Source organism: Athene cunicularia (assembly GCF_003259725.1).
Source record: "Athene cunicularia isolate RWA chromosome 1 unlocalized genomic scaffold, athCun1 chr1_part1, whole genome shotgun sequence".
NCBI classification, from domain to species: domain Eukaryota; kingdom Metazoa; phylum Chordata; class Aves; order Strigiformes; family Strigidae; genus Athene; species Athene cunicularia.
This window is the reverse complement of record NW_020799091.1, coordinates 65,693,855-65,715,161: the sequence shown is the minus strand read 5'-3', so window position 1 is coordinate 65,715,161 and position 21,307 is coordinate 65,693,855. Positions and strand designations below refer to the sequence as shown.

The 21,307-nt window shown below is 40.3% G+C and overlaps 2 protein-coding genes across 5 annotated transcripts in view; one reads left to right on the top strand and one right to left on the bottom strand.

Moving 5' to 3' along the window:
• The window catches only part of LOC113481298 (pinopsin-like), a 95,356-nt gene extending 88,584 nt beyond the window's left edge, over positions 1–6,772 (top strand). For both annotated transcript variants that reach the window (XM_026850834.1, XM_026850827.1), the window contains one exon: positions 721–6,772. In XM_026850834.1, coding sequence (XP_026706635.1) covers positions 721–948 — 228 coding nt within the window. In that variant the 3' untranslated portion in view covers positions 949–6,772. The remainder of the gene's footprint in view (positions 1–720) is intronic.
• ST6GAL2 (ST6 beta-galactoside alpha-2,6-sialyltransferase 2) overlaps positions 1–21,307 on the bottom strand; it is a 177,422-nt gene that overhangs the window by 3,329 nt on the left and 152,786 nt on the right. For all 3 annotated transcript variants that reach the window (XM_026850806.1, XM_026850814.1, XM_026850796.1), the window contains 3 exons: positions 17,143–17,240; positions 13,858–13,959; positions 12,570–12,744 (listed from right to left, as the gene is read on the bottom strand). In XM_026850806.1, coding sequence (XP_026706607.1) covers positions 12,570–12,744; positions 13,858–13,959; positions 17,143–17,240 — 375 coding nt within the window. The remainder of the gene's footprint in view (positions 1–12,569; positions 12,745–13,857; positions 13,960–17,142; positions 17,241–21,307) is intronic.

Below are 21,307 nucleotides of genomic sequence, written 5' to 3'. Positions count from 1 at the left end.
AAAATATATAGAAAGTGTATTGAAGCACTTGTTGCATTACTGGTATCCCCATCCGCTGACTACAACTGTCAACTCTCAGAGGAGACAGCTGTATAAATCACTTTGCACTTATAAATGAGTACTGATGTAATTGTCATTTTTTTCTGTACAACAGTTTTGGAATCAGAAAGCATCAAAGGTGTTTTGGATAGATCTCAAGTGAAGTGAATTAACGTTAAAAATTATTTTGGTTCATTAATTAAGCAAAGCCATTTTCTGAAGTTTAGTTTGCAGTTTGGGAACACAGATTTCAATGACTTGCTAATGAAAAGAACCTTATGTTCTCCCTGCTGTGTATCATTAGATTATCAAAATGATTTTTTCCCAGTCTGATGTGTGAAGTAACTGAAAACCAATTACTTCTGTGATTAAATCTTCTTTTATCATGAATGAAAGGTTCTGAAAATGTTTTAGATTGTTCTACAGCTTTACACTGTACAGAGTCTATGGTCTTAGAAAAGGTAAGCATATAATTTTCAATGGAAAAAGTCCATAAATTTAAATGAACTTTAGTCTTGAGTAGCAAGAAACACAGATTCAGGGCTAAAAAATATTAATCCCTATTTGAGCAAAAAGTATGAGCTGAATAAACTATGTTTCCTTGCCTCCAAGCTGTTACAGAAATGCTCTGAATTGTAGCCTGCCTAGCAACTCTCTAGAATTGTCTGTTTGTTGTTTCAGTTTTACAAATGCTTTCGTCAGCTTTTCCACTGCCAACCGTCTTCCTCCACTGATGGAGAGCCCACCTGCCACTCGAAGGTAAGCGTTATCCAGCTGAATCAGAGGACGGATGGTGGAAACATGTGCGATGACAAACCACGTCCAGAAACAGACAATAAAATGACTTCTACCCTGCACCCAGAGCCAAGCCTGGAGCCAGTTTTAAAGGCTGTACCACCAACATCTTAGGAAAATTGGCTCTGATGGAAAGTACAAGCCTTAACCAGAGTATGCTTGATTAATAAAGGAAGTTGCCATTTGTGGGATAGGAAAACTGTCAAGAACAAAAATTGGGACTGCCTTATAATTTCCTTAATTAACAGTAAAGATGGCCACATCACTCCAGGTATGATTCAATGACAAATTTCTAAGCAATAGCATCGACTTTCCTGTAAATTAGTTAGTGGAGTACTTAGAAGTAGTAGAGTTTTAGTTCTTAGTGATATATGGATCAGTGTCCTCCAGAATCAATCTAAAAGGCAAGCTGGAGTATCTAATTTAGCTCCTTGCCTTTCTTGTCTTGTTCCATTCCGTCCATGTCTTGGGATTTCAGATTAAATTTCTCAAGAATAACCATAATTCCTGACAGTCCACTCAAGTTTTTGCTCATGCTGGACAATGATGTTTTGAGGGAGTGAAGACAGTGACTCGACAGGTTAGTTTCTGAGTGGTTACAGCTAATTTACAGCACATCTTTGTGTTGAAGTCTAGGGTCAACAAACTGAAAGATGAGCTAAGACAATGAGTAGAAATTACCATATACAGAGGTGTCCCTGGGCTACATAGCCTTATCTGTCCTGGTGAAAATGGGAGCACTCCCGAAACTTCCAGACCTGGTGCACATTTCAAATGCCCAAACCCTACTCTGGGGAAGAATGGTGGTCAGCACCAGACTTTTTTTCTCCTTTAGCACCTCTAACACCACAGACACCTAGTCAAAGAGACCAACAGTGTGGAACAATCAGCATTCCCATCTCAACCACCTATGGGTGAGATCCCAGGGCATGTAGTATGGCGCACTTGATCTACATGAACCCAAGGAGGTGAGTTCTTCCACTGAGCTGTCACAGACCCCAAATTCTCCCTTGGAATGATCTGATCCTGCTGTTTTGTTCAAAAACAGAAGGTGGGATCACACTATATTAAGGATGAAAGGGAAGAAATGAAAAAAAAAAATTTTTAAAAGAAGCTGTTTTCTTTGTATGAATAGAATCCTCACTAAAATAGGGAATAAATGGGTAAAGTCCCATCCCATGCCTTAGAGGATGTGAAAACTCTCCTCCACAGGGAACACCCCTAGTGTTGGAGAGCTATTACTGTGTTACAGAAATCTAAATTTACAAAAAACATGAATCAGCTGTCTTTAAAAGAACAGCAGCAGTTTAAACCATGAGGACATTCATACCATTCCATGTACTAGGATATAATCAGTTTTTATTCTCTTTACTTTCTAATGCCATGTCTGGCTTGTTTTCCTGAAGTCTCTAAAACAGAGCTGCCAACAGAGCTCCCTGGGCTACAGGTCTCACATTCCAGCCCATATTTTTCAGTACCACTCTAACTCAGTTTCTCTCTTTGCTTGCGGTTAACAACACTGCAGTGAATTACTGACATCTGTATCCAGCGGGTATAAGTTTGCCAAGCTGTCTATATTTTCATCTACCTCACAACTCAGCTTTCCTCTCCCAGTTACCTTCAGTGATTGTATAATATTTTTTAAAATTACTAATAGCTTTTTGGCACTTACATGATCCCCCAAATATTTTTACATTACGTTTGAACTTTTACGCTGTGGATGCAATCACAAAGATAAAGAAGAGGTATGCACCTGACTGCTTGCTGACTTGAGCTTCCTTTTGTTAACATGTTTTGCTTGCCAGTCTGCTCTGCGAAGTCCTACCTCGCTTCCCATTTGTTATGCCATTTACACATCTCTTTCTGTATTACCGCTTCCTAGGTTTCTCTTCTGTGGCTGAATCTCTTCACTTCATACTTTTAAGCTGTAGTTTCCAAGTTTACTTCCCTTCCCTATATTGCCCCCAGAGTACATGTCTATCTACTTAGTTCATGCCTATCCACTTAGTTCTTTTGTTTGGGTACTTTTCACATCACTGCTTGAATCAGTATCATCTGCAAGTTTGATTCATATCTCAGAACTCCTCTGTGATCATCAGCATCTGTGTGAACCAAATTGTTTGATAGCCTGTAGGGTGAAGAATTTCCATATGCTACATTTCAATATTTGTCTTTTCTCACAGTCCTTAAGTTAGTTTTCAGCCAATGCACAATTACTCCATGTAAAGCAGCACAGCCTGGCATACACGTGACCTAAGGAGATGTTAATGATCACTGTGTGACCATCACTGTCCCAACACTTTACAGTCTGGTCAGAATTAATCTTGTTGAGATGTTCACATCCATTTCTGACCTAGCTGGTCTAAAGCACTCTTCATAGACAACACAGGAGACAGGCATTTCTAAGGCACAATTCATCTGACTTATTCTAGACATCTACTTCAGGATGGATGAGTTGTTCCCTGTAAGTCTTGTTCCTCTCCAGTGATTAGGCAGAAACTGAAAATAAGAGTTCGGCTCTTGCTATCAAGCACCTTCTCCTCCACTGTCCTAGGTCAGAATCTTTTGGTGCTTTGTGAAAAATAATGTAATTGGCTTTTTCAGAAGCATAGTGAGAAGAAATGAAAACAAGGTGTGATTCATCTGATCGAGTGTGCCCACTGGTGCAGCTTCTCACAGCTGAGATAGGTATCACAGGCTCCTTTGCTGTCAGCAGAATACAGTGTGCACTTTTAGGAAGCAGTGCATGTCTACTCATCCCAGAGCAGACATTTTAAAATGGATCATACAAGTCATGCCCCAGAAGTTCTCATTTGTTTCTGCTGATTGTATGGGAAGCCTGAGTGGCAGCACAGGTACCTGTACTGAATGGGTTTACCTGAGCTTGCAGTACAGGATAAAAATTTCACATGTAGAGGGGATCACAGGTCTCATAGCCATATTTAAGAGGTGCCTGGTTAATAAGGCTGAGGCTAACACAAATACAGAACTGCACTGGAGACATCTAAAGCTAGGTGGCATGACTGACCTAGCCACGGACCATAAACAGAAGTCAATTTTATGTGCAAGGATTACGCTGAGAGGAGGTGGCTTTTTTTTACGCTCAAAAGGATTAAGGTACAGGAATAGGAGTGGAAGCAGAGAATTACAAAGTATTTAGAGAAGACCAGAGGACATGCACAACTTAAGAAAAAGTAAAACCTGAAAAGGAAAGCCTATAGGCTATCTAGAGCATCCAAACATTAAAAAAGGTTAAGTACTCCTTTGAATGCTGAAAGAAGTCTGTGGGGCACAACACAAAGTCTGCTTTTCATCAGCAGGCCCTAACAAAACTCAGTAAAAACTAGATTAATTGGATTAATATAGTAGTAGCAGTATTGCTATCCTGCTTAGGGCATTTGGTCAACGATCTGTTAAACTCTGGTACAAACCACCAGAAACACTGCCAGTCTAAGCAATGATGTTGCCATCAAATCTAGAGGGGTCTAGAGGGAACTATGCGGGCAGGTCAGAGTCCCCTCACAGCGCAGAGACAACCCTGAAGGTAGATTAGATGGCTTCTGTATAGCCCAGTACTGAATATTCCAAGGATGGAAATGGAGCTGCTGAATCTTTTCAGGTTACTGAAGCGTTCAAAAATAATATTGGAAGCATGACTGTGAAACCAGAAAGCACGCAGGAAAATGACTTCTAGATCTCTTCCAGGTCTGAAGTTTAAGCTTTAGAACTTTTAGATCTTAAATATCCAATCTAATTTTCACAGTAAGGAAAAAGTCAGGGTATCTGGTATGATTTTAACTTTGGCAAACTTGGCGCAACCATACACTCACAGTCACAACTGAAGATACTTCTCTACAGGCCATTCTAATCTATGCTAATACTCTTGATGGATTTTCAGAAGTCCCATTTGGATTACAATTGTGAAAATGGAAAAATGCAGAAGAACTCTGCCTGTGTGGAGAAAAAATGTTTTGTAGTAGAGCATTCAAAGGTGTGCTTTATGAATATTTTATAGTTGAATGACAATGTTCCTGAGTGCTGTATTGGGGGGGGGGGGGAAAAAAAAGAGATGGTGAGCATAGAATAGTCTTTTAAAAATATTTTAAAATATAGTTCCAAAGAAATGATGTAGCTGTCAGAGAAGCTGTCAATTTGCAAGTTTGTTACAACAATACAATGTTAGATGCTAAAAAAGTATTATGTATTTCAAAATATTTTATATTAATATTTAAAATTCCTCAAAAAGATGTGTTGCTGGGTTTTTTTCCCTATCTGGCAGATATCTGTGGTGTCAGGATGTGTTGGGTGTAGTTTAAACTCAGTCCAGCTGGCACAAATAAATTCCTGAGCTTTTATAATCTGCACTGAAAACATGCAAACCAGAATTAAATTAAGATTAAATTCCTTGCATGGATGGTTTATACAAATGAACACACACTATGGATTCTAATCAAAAGGAGAAAATGCTTTTCAATTTGTTCTTGGCAATTTTAATGACTCAAGAGGTTTTGAATTTTCAACATGCGTCTTTTGTACAGTAAAATTAGGCTTTGTGGTTAGTACACTGATTAAAAAAGAATGTTCTCTAGTTTACAAGTAAATAAAATATAGCTTAATATACCTGAATACAACAGATGCTGTATGAAAGCATGTAGAATAATAAGTGTAATTCAAACATTCAGCAAGAACTCAGCATCATTTTAACAAAACGTAAGAGATGCTGAAAACATTTAAATACACATAATCTGATTATTATACTCATGGTGTTTTACTTCACACACACCACAAATTTAATTACAGAATATAATTTAGCTAGACACACCAGTAAGTTTATGTTTGATAATATGTGCACTTGAAACGATTACAAATAAACATAAAGCATTTAGAACACATCGTTTTCTTTATGTTAGTCTATTTCTATAGTCTCTCTTGATGGGATTTCAGGTACCACAGGACAATCTGTCCCTCCCTGAAACTGGGCCTAATGTGCCTCAATTATTCTTTGGAACATAAAAGTAGCTCTGGCTTTTTAAAATACTACGTTTCTAAAAAAAGGATTCTTTCACTTGTGTTTAGTTCATGAACTATGACAAATACTACCCACAAGAAGACCAAGTATTTATTAAGGAATTTAATTGTCATCAAATGGCCCTGTGCCTAAACTTAATAAATTGTGCAATACCTGTCACCTTTGATGTATAGATACCCGCATTATATAGTAGACCTAGAAAATGATATATTTATCACTTAATGCTGAATGCAAAAGGCGTACATTAATCACAGTAATATATTCTGTAATATGAGCATAGACTGGAAAATGCTGACCAGTAATATATAATTTTAAATGTATTATTCAAATTTGGGTCATACACTAGAATAGCAAACATTTTTTTATGTGATTTGGGGAGCTGTAAGAGGAGAGTTTGCTCTTTTACCTCTGTATTTTAGGAAGTAGGAGATGCTCAAATTTCAGATTGCTTTTTATTAGAATCAGAATTTAAAGCTTATGTATTTGAAGGCATTTATTTGTGTGATAATGCTTAAACAAAACTGAACTGGAAAGAGTAAGCATTGTTCTGTTCCTTCAACTGCTGGCAAAAAGCTGAGTAAGTAACAGTAATAAAGGCAAGTCTTAATATGTCAAATTGTTTCTTTCGGTTCATGCAAGCGTATTTTTTCTAAGCAGAGCTGGAGATCAGCTGCATTCTTCTATTCAACATGCTCTCTGAAGCCATTTTTAAGTTCCTAGTCATACAATGGTCTGCTAATGTTGCAATGTAATGATAGTCTTGCTTGTACTATTGTCTCGATGCATGCAAATGAAAATTAAAATAATGTTATCAACTATTAATGATGCATAACTGTTAAATCTGTAATGTCAACCATAAAGGCTCAAACAAGCCTTTCTTTCTCTCAACAATAAAATAATCTGGGTTTAGCTATTGTGTTCAGTGGTTTGTATGTTATGCTAAAAGCTACGACAGATAGTAAAAACTACTGCCTACAAAGACAAACTAAAATGTAAGTCTACACAGACCATGTTTTGATTTGGGAGTAAAAGAGTAATACCAGAGTCAGAGCTTTCAACTGTCTTTTTAAAAAGACAAAAGCTGCTGCCTATATAAATGTGAATTTCAAGTAAAATCACCTCTGAAGAGGTAAGAGCAAAGTGTACTGATTGACTACAGTAAGTAGAAATTCACAGCAAATCCAGTTAGTAAACAACAGAGAGGAACAAAATCTTCATAGAAAAGCCTGTATATAATCTAGATGTTATAATATACCATCCTGTCCAATGCACAGAAAATGCTGCTCTTGAGAAACTCATGGAAGCAGCTTCAGTCTTGGTCTTCAGATAGCAAATATGTAAGGTCAGAACTAGGTTATTTACATAGGGTACCAAGGAGGTATAGTAACAGTTAGTTTTCCTAGGGTTGAATGGTGAAAATAGAGACTGCCACTTTATACATCATCAGCCTCAGTTAAAAACTGAGCTTTCGTATGTTCAGAAAGAGGGGAGGAAGACCAAGTTCATATTTCACAGTGAAAAATGTATTAATGGGAAGTGAAGAGGCAACACATTTCTGCTGTCAAAAGAGAGGGCAAATCCTTTCCTAATAACAGTGACGTCTTTCTCCAGTGTCAATTTAGGATTTGACAATGGAATCCAAATCTGAATGGAATCCAAATCTGAAATTTGGTGGTTGAACACTTACAGTTCTTCTGAGAAAAATGGAGTAGATCAGACTCCAAGATGAGGTGTAAACATATCAATACTCATTTAGGAATCTTCCAGGCAAATGTGAGACAACAAATTTAACTGCAAAAAAACACCATAGCCATTGCCTAATGTTAATGCAAGATGGTAAGAATACTTTCTTTAAAAGCACAAAGTTGGCAGCTGTAAAAACAATGCAAAAATACACAAGAATGGGTTCACAAAAGCTCATTTTGTTACCGTAATCTAAGAATTAGAGTAGGAAGACAAAGAGTAAATAATTTATAATAAGGAGTGACTAGCTAAACTATGATATGCCACATAAAGCAAAGTTACAAGCCATGGAAAATCCACATTGGTGTCTTAGAAAACAAGCCGAAAAAGGACTCCCAGATTAAAATAAAAGTTTGTTTTACCCTGGTGAACCTTTCCCCACAAAAAAAACGGACTCTGTGTTTTCTTGGTCATTGTTCATAGCCTTTGAGCTGGAAAATAGCCCACTAAAGGGCAACTTGTCTGTGCCAGGTTAATCCTTCCTAGACATGCTACACCCTCAGAAGTAACACCTAGAAACGGGGTGCAATCTGACAAGTAATGAGTTTAGCCTACTTTCAATGATGTCCCGAATTTATATCCATCACTAGGTTAGGTAGAAAACAATATTAAAGCAGTAACAAAATTAGTGGAAAAGACCACACAGTCAGACATGGGTCTGCATGTAGCATTGTTAAGATGCAGCCCGGCACTAGTGACTGATGGGCTGCCATAAGCTGACATGCTCTTTAGAAGAAAACCAAACACAGAATATCTCCAGGTTAGAACCTGATGGAGAGGAGCAGAGAAACTCTGTTCTTGAAGGAAGATCTTTATCTGTGTTGGGCAGTATTCACGTCACCTGGTTTTAGACCTCTGTAGTGTCTATGTGTTGTATGTTACCATTTCAGAAGGAGCTGGAAGCAGTGACAGATTTTAAAAGGCTTAAACCAGTAAGTCAATGTACACAAAATGCTGTATTACTGCAGCATTCTAGACTTGTGCCTTATTTTGGACATAAACTGTAGGTCATAACCCATCCTGCTCTGTGCCACAGTTCTCTCCCCATCCTCTCCTCTCCCTTCCTCTACAGCTGGGATACGCGCCGCACTTCCCTCACCCCAACCACCGGCTATTGCAGCACTAGTGCCTCTCCTCAGCAACATGCCGGCGCAGGGAGCAGAGCTAATGTACGTAGGGTTTTGGGGAACCAGTGGCTCCAGGAGGGAGTTATGCTGAGATAGGGCATCCCATATGCCAAAGGAAGCACCAAAAACGTTCTTCTCCCTAGCTCCCACGCAAAGAAACCAGGGAAAAAAAGATCCTACCTCTTCTCACTCTCTCATTCCCCTGAAGTCACAGCATGCAAGACTACCTCTTCCCCACAAATGACCCATGGGCCCCTTTTCCAAGAGACTTAATAATATTGTGACTTAAGGACTTTAATACAGCTATTAACTATGCTAAAAGATTCCCCTGAGATCAATCACTGCTGAAGGATAGTGGCTCACTGCTGCAGAACACTGTGGAAACACACTCCACCAAGTATCTTCCCTTTAGGAAGACTCAGTTTCTTATAAATAGCGCTACCCAGCAGAAACAGATACAATCATCAGGTGAAAAATGTAACTACTGAAGAAAGAGGTCTAAGTCCACCCTGAAACATTCCTGACATTCCTGGAAGGAAATAGTTTGATGTTTCCATGTTTTAATTTATATGTTTGTCCAATTTTGTAAACTGGGGCTAAAGAGTTGAAAAGCTTGAAACAAAAGTATTTCACTTGATCCAGAACCGGTTTTTACCTTTTCCATCTTACTGGCAGCAACAGCGATGTGAGGAACTGTTGCTCTTGCTCTGTAAAGTAACTGCAGCTCACAGAGGACTGCCTGACTTTCTGCTGGTGTATATATGGACAAACCAGATCCTTGAGCAGTCTGTATTTGTTCTAATTGCAGAGCATTGCACAGAGACTTACAATAAGTTATTATAATGAAGTGATTAGAATCACTATGGTCCATGCTATAAATAGCTTAGATTCAGGGTTACAGGTCCTTCTGCCTGTGCAAATTCAGACTCTATTTAACAACAGCCTATCTTCCTTCATATAGCTGTTTTGAGCATAATGGTATTAGCAGTGCGGCTGTTTAATAAACTATTTCCCCATACATTATTGAAATTAAGACACTCATATTTCATGATGGCCGTCATTTACCCATTATTTCTATTATTTTTATAGGAAATTATTTTATAGATTTTATAAGAATCAGGTAGAAGTTCAAGAATCAGGATACTTCTTTCATACAGGTGCACTTAGTTTTGTTTGCCAGCTTCAGTTCCAACTAGATTATTTGCTGCATGAGTTGTTGAGAGATACCTGATCCGAAGACCAGCATGACTTTTCAGATTTCTGCCAGGCTGTGTTGTATTTTTTCTGCTTTATTTTGCCGTTTACGTCCACCTTTGACAACGTGCAGTTGCCATTTTTATGCTATCTCTCAATTTATATTACGTTACATGTGCAACGCATAGACATCTAGTCAATAAGGTTACTAAAATAGGAAGCCTCTCCCTAATAAAACATTTAAAGTGCATCTCTCAGAATTGTAGTTAGTTATCAAATGAAGTGGATATGACTCCAAATAAGCTTGTCTTACTGCCTTGTTCTCTTAAAGCTAATAATAGCATTACCAAAATGTCTAAGCATATACTTTGGAAAAAGAACAATATAAATAAAATCTGCAGTAGAGGAGAAGGTGGCAAATTTGCATCTGTACACACAGAGTGTATTTATCTGTACAGCTTTTGTTAATGGTTTTGCTTGTTTAATGATTGATATTTTCAAAGCTTTTCTCTGCTTGAAGGGTATTTTTTATCAGGAACATTTAGATTTGGGGGTGAAGATTACTGTTCTATTCTTATAGTAAAATTAACGCCATTTCTTCAAAGAAAGCTTTTGAAGTGTTTCTTATATATGGTGCAAGTACAGATTGACAGCACAATGATCCTCTTCACTGTTCTTAAGATCAGCAGCTGTTAACCTATTTTTATCAACAACTTCATTACTCCAAGAAATGCTTTTACAAAATGTGAATGCAGCTGGTGAGATCATTCCACACGAGCAGTCTTGTCCTTATGAATTTTTACTAGCAAGTTCCAAAAATCTCACTTCAAGAAGTAACCAACTGCCAAGCCATACTCCTCCAACACACAAGGCCTCCTCTTCTTTCCACTCATGCTCTAGGTAAGTACAATCCATTCAGGTCATAGATGGGCATCTCCCAGACACCTTTATGACATACCTCTGGGAGCTTCAGAACCCTCCCTAAGGCCTTCGGTGGGCTCCACAATGTGCTGGGATGCCCATACTGTATACAGAGCCCAAGATAAGTGCTCAGAACTGGTTTTCCCATGTTGGATGCAGTCTCAGGTATCTTTGCTTTTGGATTCAGATAGAAAGAATAAAAAGAGAATTTTTTGACTGCAGCAAATACATAGACCAATATCACAACGTCAAGGAGGAAAATGTATGGCGTTTCCAAAGCTGAAGATGATATTTGGAGCTCTGTTGACCTCTGTGTCTCTAGAAACAGAAGACAGGAATACCCTGACCCAGCCTTGCTACCCTGACTACCTGCATCCTTTGAACATTCACAATGTGGATCTGCTAAGTATCAGGTAAGTTGTTATGCTATATGAACTGTGGGCACACTGCCAAATTATCCCCCAAGGAATACTAAGGAAGGGCCAAAAAATATGGTGAAACTCTATTCCTTGAAGTGTCTAAGAAGAAGAGGACACTTTCAGACTGAGCACTGGAAGCCGTGACAGGACATGGCAAATCCCACTCCTTGACCTGTGTAGGGAATAGTTGGGTGGGAGTGGTTGGAGAGCTGCCAGTCAGAGAGGGACCGGAGGTGGGGTGGGGTGTGTGTGTGTGTTGATTGACAGCCGGCTGAACAGGAGCCAGCAGTGTGCCCAGGGGACCAAGAAGGCCAATGGCATCCTGGCTTGTGTCAGCAATAGCGTGGCCAGCAGGGACAGGGAAGGGATCTGACCCCTGTACTCGGCACTGGTGAGGCCGCCCCTCGATTCCTGTGTTCAGTTTTGGGCCCCTCACTACAAAAAGGACATTGAATGACTCGAGCGTGTCCAGAGAAGGGCAACGGAGCTGGTGCAGGGTCTGGAGCACCGGTTGTACGAGGAGCGGCTGAGGGAACTGGGGGGGTTTAGTCTGGAGAAGAGGAGGCTGAGGGGAGACCTCATCGCCCTCTACAGCTGCCTGAAAGGAGGTTGCAGAGAGCTGGGGATGAGTCTCTTTAACCAAGTAACAAGTGATAGGACAAGAGGGAATGGCCTCAAGTTGTGCCAGGGAAGGTTTAGACTGGATATTAGGAAGCATTTCTTTACAGAACGGGTTGTGAGGCATTGGAATGGGCTGCCCAGGGATGTGGTGGAGTCCCCATCCCTGGAGGTGTTCAAGAGTCGGGTCGACATAGCTCTGAGGGATCTGGTGTAGTTGGGAACTGTCAGGTTAATGGTTGGACTGGATGATCTTCAAGATCTTTTCCAACCTTGATGATTCTGTAATTCTGTGAATACAGTTTGGCCTGCCAGTGATTTCATCCTCTCTGTATGATCTGCCACATGGCTGCTCTATGACCCCAACAAAGAACTTCAGAACTGAGTATGTCCTCAACTGATAATTAATATAGAATAATACAAATTTCTCATAGGTATATGTATGTTTTATAAAGACGGTATGCATATTATGGATGTGAAAGGCAGGAAAGCAAAACATTAAGTTCACCCAACTATTTTCTTGTTCTCATACTGTGTGTTTTAGCTAGTCATTGTTTCTGTATAGAGCACCAAGAATAAACAGTACATGTGTAAGGACTTGATCCTCATGCAATGTACACATTTACAATTTTTAAATTTGTTTGAATCTAACATGTCTGCTGGGTGCACTTTTGATACACCTACCTATAAAGCCTGAAGAAGGAGGGTTGGGCTGTATCTTCTCTTTAGTGTTCTCCTGAATTATGTCCCAGAGCTGCCATATAAACTTTGGATGAAGAATGTAAAACGGCTGGTTTGGATTCTTCCTGCGGTGCTGTACATAGGGAGTGAACAGATTGTAGTCTGGCTTCTTATACCACTGGGAAGAAAAAAGTAAGAATTTTTTTAATCTTACAGTATCAAAGGGGTTTTAAACACTACACGTACAATAACGTGAACTACGTTTATTTGGGTTCTTCAGAGCAGAAGCAAAGCAGCCTGCACTGGTGGATGCTTCTCCTAGAAAGTCAGTCCTCAGTCTGGGCTATTCTGCTTCCCTTCTTCACACAGAGACTCCCAATAAGCAACTCACTGCAGCAGGATGAGCCAACCCCATCTCCTCCTCACAGGCCCATGTTAAACCAGTGGTTCAAAGAACCCTGACACAAGATACAGGCGTGGCAGTGAACCTTCCTCTGAAAGTGCTGCTGTCCCGGACAGAGGCAGCAGCAGCACGTGAAGCAGGCTGATGGCAGCCTGCGTAGGAGGCAGGCAGCCTCTGGCATCTGTTGCTAAGGGAGTTCAGCAGATGAAGGTTTACTTTCTACTTTGCAGCCTGCTCAGCTTTGAGCTCCCCCTGCCAAGAACCATCAGATCAACTGGTCCACTGGAGTTGCAGCACTAGCCAAGGCAGAGACTCCCCCAGTGACAACCAGATGGACGTCTGCTGCTCTCAGTGAGGGGGCAGACAGTGGGGCACAGATGGCTGTGGGGGAGTGGACACAAAACGAAGACTGGTGGGGAGGAGGCTTGAGAAATGGGGAAGGTGCTAAAAGATTTTCATTAGGGTGTTGCATTTTGTCTGGGAAGGAAGAAGGGAAGGTGGGAAAAAATGGATGCAGTTCTTCACCCTTCCTGATAAAACCTCCTTCTGAAATCTAGCAACATTTCCTCTTTGGCAAACACACAGAAAACTCACTGTTATGTGAAAATAACATGATTTAAAACAAAGAAACAAACAAACAACAAAACATCATCCATCTATCCTAGCATCTCAGAGCAGTCCATTCCAGTACAAGTGCTGGCTACTAAAAAGCTTTTGACCAATAAACCAATTTTGACCAGTTCATGCAGAAATAGCATCCCCACTCCTTAGATAAAGACAAACTTCAGGGCTCGTTGTGACAAGTGAGAATCAGGAGATTGCAGTACTAAACATTTTCTCTAGTGCTTTTAGACTGATTGGGAAGAAAGGTCCAAGCAGACATCTTACCACGTTCAGATTTGCAGAGTAGGGGGCAGGATCCCAGGCTACTAAAATAACATCTTTGTACAACGAGCTGTCAAGAAAGTGATGGTTTGGATTGGTGAGAATCTGCAAACACAGATTAAAAGAATTGCACAGCATTAAAAGCAGGTGGGATCCAGAAAAATTACAAAATCCTTCTCTTAAATGAACAGTCCTCCCCATGCTGCTGTTTGTTCTGCTTTAATTCTGGTCGATTTTAAGCATCTTGTTTTGTTAAAAAAAAAAAAAAAAAAAAAATTTTAAAAAAAAAAAAAAAAAAAAAGAGCCATAAACAGCACTCATGACAGTTTGAAGTAGCAGTATGCTGAATTACTCTCCATCTGTGAAGGATGTGATGGGACCACTTGAGATGCTTCATAATTGTATATCAACATTACTATGTATTCTGGAACTTGAAAATGAAAGCTATGGTATTTCAGACTGCCTGCAGGATCCTCTTCTTAGACACAGAGCAGCTTTCTTTGAAGGGCTACAGCCCCCAAGGATGTCTTTCCTTGTCCCCCTGCTCTCAGCCTTTTTGGTTGCTTTCTCATTTCAATAACATGACAGTCTCATTTCAAGTAAGTCCAAAAAGGCAAGTCAGACCATGACTGTAAAAGCTGGTACACCTAGAAAAGTAATTCCAGGAACAGGCAGATGATAGAGCTATTTTTGAAGTAACTGTCATACTGCTCTGATCTACTGCTCTCATATAACTCCCTCCCGCATCTTCTGGTACTCTGCCTGATCGTCCCGCCCTACTGGAAGTTTACTCTTCACTCCTGCTGGCTCATTCCTTCCTGGACCCTCCATGCCTAACGAGATCTCTCTGATCCCTGGTGCATCTAATCTCAGGCAGGATTGAGTTGAATGATTTCAGCATTGGTTGAAACACTGTGAATTTGGCTCCAGCTGTTAAACTAATCAACATTCCAGACAAATAAATTCATACTAATTTTCATTTCCCTTTAGGATCCAATGAGCCATATTTGATTATGCATATTTTTCTTCAGAAAAATAATACAGTTGCCATGGCAATATTCCTCCTACCATAAACTTTGAGCTTAATGACTTTCCATCAGCATTCTACAACAAGAATAGAATTAGTCGTGCTGCCATCGGTACCCCCAACTACATTTCTCAGAGCAGTTTTCGCCTGAGAATGTAAACTCTTTTTTTTTTGAGAGTACAGAGTAAATAGACCAAAAGGTCAAGCTTTTAAAAGCTCAGTTCTGCAGTTATCACAAAAAGGAGCTCTTACTCGCCCTCCAGTAAGCAGGACTCCTTTGGAGGTGTTGTCCACACAAATTTCACTCTTATTGAGCATGCATTCATATGTATGAGATGAATTTCTTCTTGACTAACAGTATCTGTTGTGGCTGAACTGGCTTCCTTCACATCCTTCAGGCTTTCCCAGTGGAGAACATGAGGGAAGAAGAGAGCCACAGCGGGCTTTTAATCAACTGAATGCAGGAATTTCCAACAGCAAGAAGGGAAGGAGGGTCAGTAAACCTGTATGGGCAAACCATCTTCAGTACTGGTAGGGAAAGCAGCTTTTATCAAGTGGCCTGTGCAGACTTCACTCCCAAAGAGGAAAAGGCCAGTTTCTCAGCAAGTGGCCAGAGAATCATGGGTGGCTTCTGACCTCTCTGAAGAAGCAGAAAAGTGGTGGGAATGAATACTTGTGAGTTGACCTGGCCTGAACTTCAGCCATGCCCTGTGTTTTCTTGAGAGGCCTTGTGGAGAGCAAGCAACAACACAGCAGAGAAGACCATGGGACCCTCCATTACCACCCCAGTGGGAGCATACCGCAGCAGCTCTGGCAGCCAGGAGGAACCCAGCCTGCTACGAGCAATGGAGAGCAGCTAATTTAGCTGTTTAGTCTCTCTGAATTCGCTGGGGAGCTAACAAAGCTCAGATCACTCCCAAGAGGCATTTCTCTCTTCTCCTATAGGGAGCCTACTGAGACTAGCCAACTAAATAAAGTTTCTAAACCCTTCTCCTTGCCTGGCACAGGAATTCAGGCATGGTCAGCACCAGGACATTTTGGCTAACAGTAAAACAGAGAACCATCAAAGAAAAGGGAAAAAAGATCCGACAAAAACCAAAAAGTAAAAGAAATTACATGAAGATCAATGTTCTCTGATACACTGGCTTCAGCACTAAAGCCAGAGTAAGGTATTTCTGCTTTCTTCCTCCAAGCAAAAGAAAGGGGACATATTTAACACAGATCACTTCAAAGATCTAGTCTGTCCTGCAGCCTCACAAAGAGCTACAAAACAAGTGTGAAGTGAATGACAGTGAACTGTCCTCTCTGTTGTGTCAAAGAATATGGACTTATATACACGAAGAGCATACCCACCAAGAATGGACTTTGCATGGACAGTCTCTCAAAGAAGAAGTAGAAAAAACCAAATGCATTAAGAATTGCAGTAAATGAAAATTTTGCTCTCATTCAGCAAGAATCAGTATGTATAGAACATGCTACATGGCCAGCCATACTGCTGATGTTAACTAAGTAAATACACCATCTCACTATGTCATAAAATTTCACAGTAATTCTGTTACTGCTTTTTGGCTGCATTTCATAAAGAGGAAACAGGCTTGGTTTGCCCAAGACCAGAGTTCAGGCAATAGTTTTTTCAAAATTGAAAACCTACTTGCAACCATAAGGTGTCACTGTAGCTCAAAGAACAATTATTTGTTGGCACCCATATGCAGAAAATCCCATTTTCTGTTTCCATTCAGATGAACAAACTCATCTTACATGTAATACCCAGGGTACATTAAAGTTTTTACTAGTTTGTTCCAAATTTTCAAAGAATGATGACTTGCCTAAAGTTACTTATTAAGACAACTCAGTTCCCATTTATTTCACCTTCCAGCAAAGAAATAATTGGGAAACTGGAGAATACAAGAAAAGAGCTTTGGGATTCCCAGAGCCTGGGCTTTGTGAAGACCCTGGAGGCAGCACGGTGACGATCTTCTGTACTAACGGCTCTGGCATCTTGCAGAGTCTTTACAAATGTAGGACAAATGAGAAACTTTACAAACCAATTCTTTGAAACAAGGATATCAGCTATTGCAATCACTCTACACTGACAGCAGTGCGAACATCCCTGTAAGGGAGAACTTTTGCCTGCTCTACATCATGACTGTTAAATCACGAGCTGCTTTCCAGATTACTCAACATTTTCTCAGAAGTTACCAATTTAATGTCATATTGTAGACAAGTGACATTGACTTGAATTCACAAAAGGAAGATCTTGCCTGAGAGTTAATGATCCGCATCGTTGTTTTATTTCCAACATCTTTTTCATAGCCACGTGTTGGAGCAGAATTAAATCGTAGAACAGCATCATGAGAATCTAGGAGCATAAATGAGCGGGTAAGTTGTTTTTCTTAGGAAATATAGAGCAGTAAAATAAAATAAATCATCTAAACTAAACAAAAAACTTACACATTTCTCCTAATCTTGATATTCTAAGGATGATAGACATTCTACTTTGTGCAAACAAAAATCCTCTTTTATCTGCCATATGTTATTAACATTACTAAAATCCACTGGAAAAGAAGTTCAGAATTGTCTATTAATTTAGCTTGCCATACTTAAATAGTTCTCTTAACTGGATAAACTTAGTGTGGGAAGGTTATTAGTACTTCCAATATACGCAACTGCTCACTATTTCTGTTGCAAAATTTACAAATAAATACTTCATGCAAAAACATGTTAATTGCAAGTACATCTAATTGCACATTTGAATGAATAACAACACTTAACTATAAGCTTGTACTTCAGAGTATTTTATAATACCTGAAAATCTCAGACTACCCCAAACCTATTAATCATACCATGTACTTATTCTCACGGTCATTACAAGTCAAAGAGTCTCTGTAGGGAAGTCAGCCCACAGACCTGCTCACACACAGAAACCTGATGATCCCTTGGTAGCAAAGATTTAACAGAGCTGAGCTGTCAAAGTCTTCCCACAAGTTGTTGACCTCAGAGTCATGCAGAATAGAAAGCAGCTATAGGTCAAGTATGGGTCAAGGGTAGACACTATGTGCAAACCTTCTCTGGATAAAAGATAATCACCCTCCCAGTGGTTCTTCTAAGGGGATCTCAAAGCCCAAAAGGTGTGAGGAAGAGTAAGACATTATATCCATTGTCCAGAAACACACTGTCTCTGTCAATAGCCCCCTGTTTGGTCTACTTTTATCCCTTTTTTGATGGGAGCAGAGAATATGATTCAGACCGAAACGAGTGTGTAATGCCTTAACCCACAGGTAGCTTATACAGCTGTTTACCTCTAGTCACTGTAAATTTCCAAAGACAACCAACATGCTGCAATGGAGTTCAAGCCTGATCCCATCAAATTGGGATCTTCTGTCCTTTTACGACTTTAGTCCACACTTCTTGTACTCCAGACTTGAAGCCAGCAGTCCAATCTCAGACATACTCACTTGCTTTAACATGCTGTATCTGAAAAGATGGATTTTTACCAAATGTCCACCAAGCCCAACTCCTCAGAAGCTAAGAAGTGGAGGCTTTTACTATGTCCCTATGCAGGAACAACCCTAGCCTCAATACTTAGCCTTTATCTGCCTAAAGATAAGTCTCCTGATTGTGTAGGAGCTAGACGACATGAAGTCAACAGAAGCTGCAGGTACTCCACATTTTTGGAGAAGGAAAAGAAAAATAAAGGTCCTTTATACTTGGAACGTGCTTATGAATTTGAGAACATAAATTTGGACTTGCAATTGACGACTTCTTGACAATCTGTTGACTGAGAACTGGGAATTGGGTTGGGAAATAGCAATTGTATGGTTAGTATCTTAAATGAGAGACTGTGTGCTGCATTTCCAACGTTACCCATGCTGGTTCTTCATATCAAGACAAAAATCCTTTTCTTCAACATAAAATATGTGATAAGGATGCATCTTAACACTGATAATAGCTGGTTTTAAGCCAACTGATTTTCACCTTATTAAGTATTTGGAAATAAACATTTTAAAGATAGAAAAAGTTTAGGGTTTGGTCACAGATCCCTCTTACTTCCTAATGATGACAAAATAATTGGGTTACCTATGATCGCAATGGGAGTGTTTTGCTGTACTTGCACAGTATTTCCACATCTAGTTTCATTCAAAAACAATCGGAAGGATGAGGGGGAGGAGGGCAAAAGGCAGAACACAAATTAACATTTCTGCCTGCATTTCTAATAGGACCACGGAAGAGGGAGCTCAAGGCCTATGAAGAGAAAGTCCTCCACTGCTGCTTTCTTCACGCCTTTTTTTCTTTCGGGAGGATAAATAGTAAAAGCCTTTTCCCTGCAGCAACTTCATCAACCAAGGCTGTACAGCCCATGGCCCAAAACCCAGAACTCATGCATGGGGTGTTTCTCCCCACTCCCCAGTGATGCTGACTTTGCTGTGCCTCCGTGGGCACTGAGGTGCTGAGCACGAGTGCCAGACTGACTCCACAAAGCCACACAGAGCACTGTGCCTCCAACCTGGCAGGTTTGCTTGTATTTTCAATCAAGAGCTGGTAGACCTGGTGTCAGCTCTGGGAGATGACAGTCTTCTCTTACAGCTGTGCATGCACATGGGAAAAGAGCATCTTGTACAGGCTGATCCTTCTCTTCCTGGTCAAACGCTTCTTTTCAGGGACTACAAGGGAGGTAGAAAGGCATGGCCAAGAGCTCAGCTGTAACACAAACTACCTGGGCTTTGCAGGGGCATAACTTCTTCCCCATGGGAATAATTAATAATACAAACAGATGCCGGAGCTTCTTTTTTCCTTTTTAAGTGGGGAAACACTGGCACGATGTCTGCAGTACGTTACCACTTCCCAGGAGCCGCACTGACCTCTAAGACCCATAGGTTTGCACCAGGCTCTTCTAGGATGGCTGTAAGCACCACCACCACCACCACCCCCCCAAATTCTGGACCAAATTCTCTGATCGGTCGCAAGTACCTGCCCATGGCCTGGCAGACACTTAGAAAAAAAACTTCTGCGACTTCTACTGCCCCACACACTTTCCTGTACAGGTAGAAGGAGACCTGAAACTTCTGCATAGGCCTTACCAAACAGCATCTCCTCTCCTTAGGTGGCATCAGATGACAATTTCCCAAGTAATTCAAAAGCTCTTCCTCAGAGAATAGCATATATTTTTTGTGCCCTGTGTGTCTGAGCAAATGGGTACACACAGGAGCATACAGGCCTCAGGTACGATGTCAGGTACCAAAGTCCACACCTGGGCTGCACCTGAGTGTGCAAATATGTCATGATGCATGCTGTAATACATAATTATATAAATATGTCAAAATGTGCTCTGGATTCTCCAGTACAGGACTAATCCATACTGGTGTAAACTGGGTGTACTGGGGAACACTGACAGAAGGTTTTGCTTCTGTCAAGGATAACTCATTGGAGAAGGGAGGTACTTTTTAACCTTTTGCACTCCAAAGATTTCTAAATCAATGGGGCTTCTTGTGAAATCAGGGGTAACCCTGGTGTGATTTAACTGCAGGCTGGCCAGGCACCTGAGCTGTGCTGGAAGACTATTAGAATAGTTTGATAATGATAGCGGCTCTAATATATCTCAGATTTAAAGGAAACCCATCCATGTCAAAGAGATGATACAGTGCCATGAAGCAAGTATTGGGATGTGAAGTGCTAGAAGTCGGGAGGATTAATGAGTTGAACATCAAAAGGGTTTTAGAGAGCTAATGGAGATAACTCTTTTTGCTCCAGAAGCAAGTTTGAGATACACAGTTAATCCTTCTTTCAGTGCTCTTAGCATATTGCACATGTACTACTAAAACGAAGAACTATTAAGACATTAACATGAGTAGTAGCACTCATTTTTTGAAAAACAATTAAACCTGATCTACATTAGTTTTATGGTTTCATAATCCATTTCTGAATAGCTACCACAAAACTCCCACCTTGAAGTGGGGAACTGTGGGTGACCTTGACATCTCAGCACACCTGTAACCTCACTGACTCTGTACAGCAATGGAAAAACAGTGGGTAGAGATATAGGTCAGGGGACTTGACCTCAGCACATGAAGCTGTTAAAGGGTCTGAATTCTGTATGTCTGTGAACTCTGAACATGAAAGAGATGAAGAGGATGCTCTACTGTTTCTTGGCATGGAGACAAAGTTCAGTCTGGGATAGCAATACAACAAGCAGTTTCTCTATGAGCCAACACAAAATACAAACAGGTACAACACATTTTTGCAGAATAAAACTTGCACATGGCTCTAATCTGCTGAAGAAATAAAGACATGTTGCAGCAAAATGTCAAATATGGCAGACCTGATGAAACCAGTCCTCCTCTACACTACAAGCTACATAAGAAGGCATCATTGCTTTCTTTAAATCAAACTATGACTTCAGGCCAGATTTTCTTTTCAGTTATATTGTCC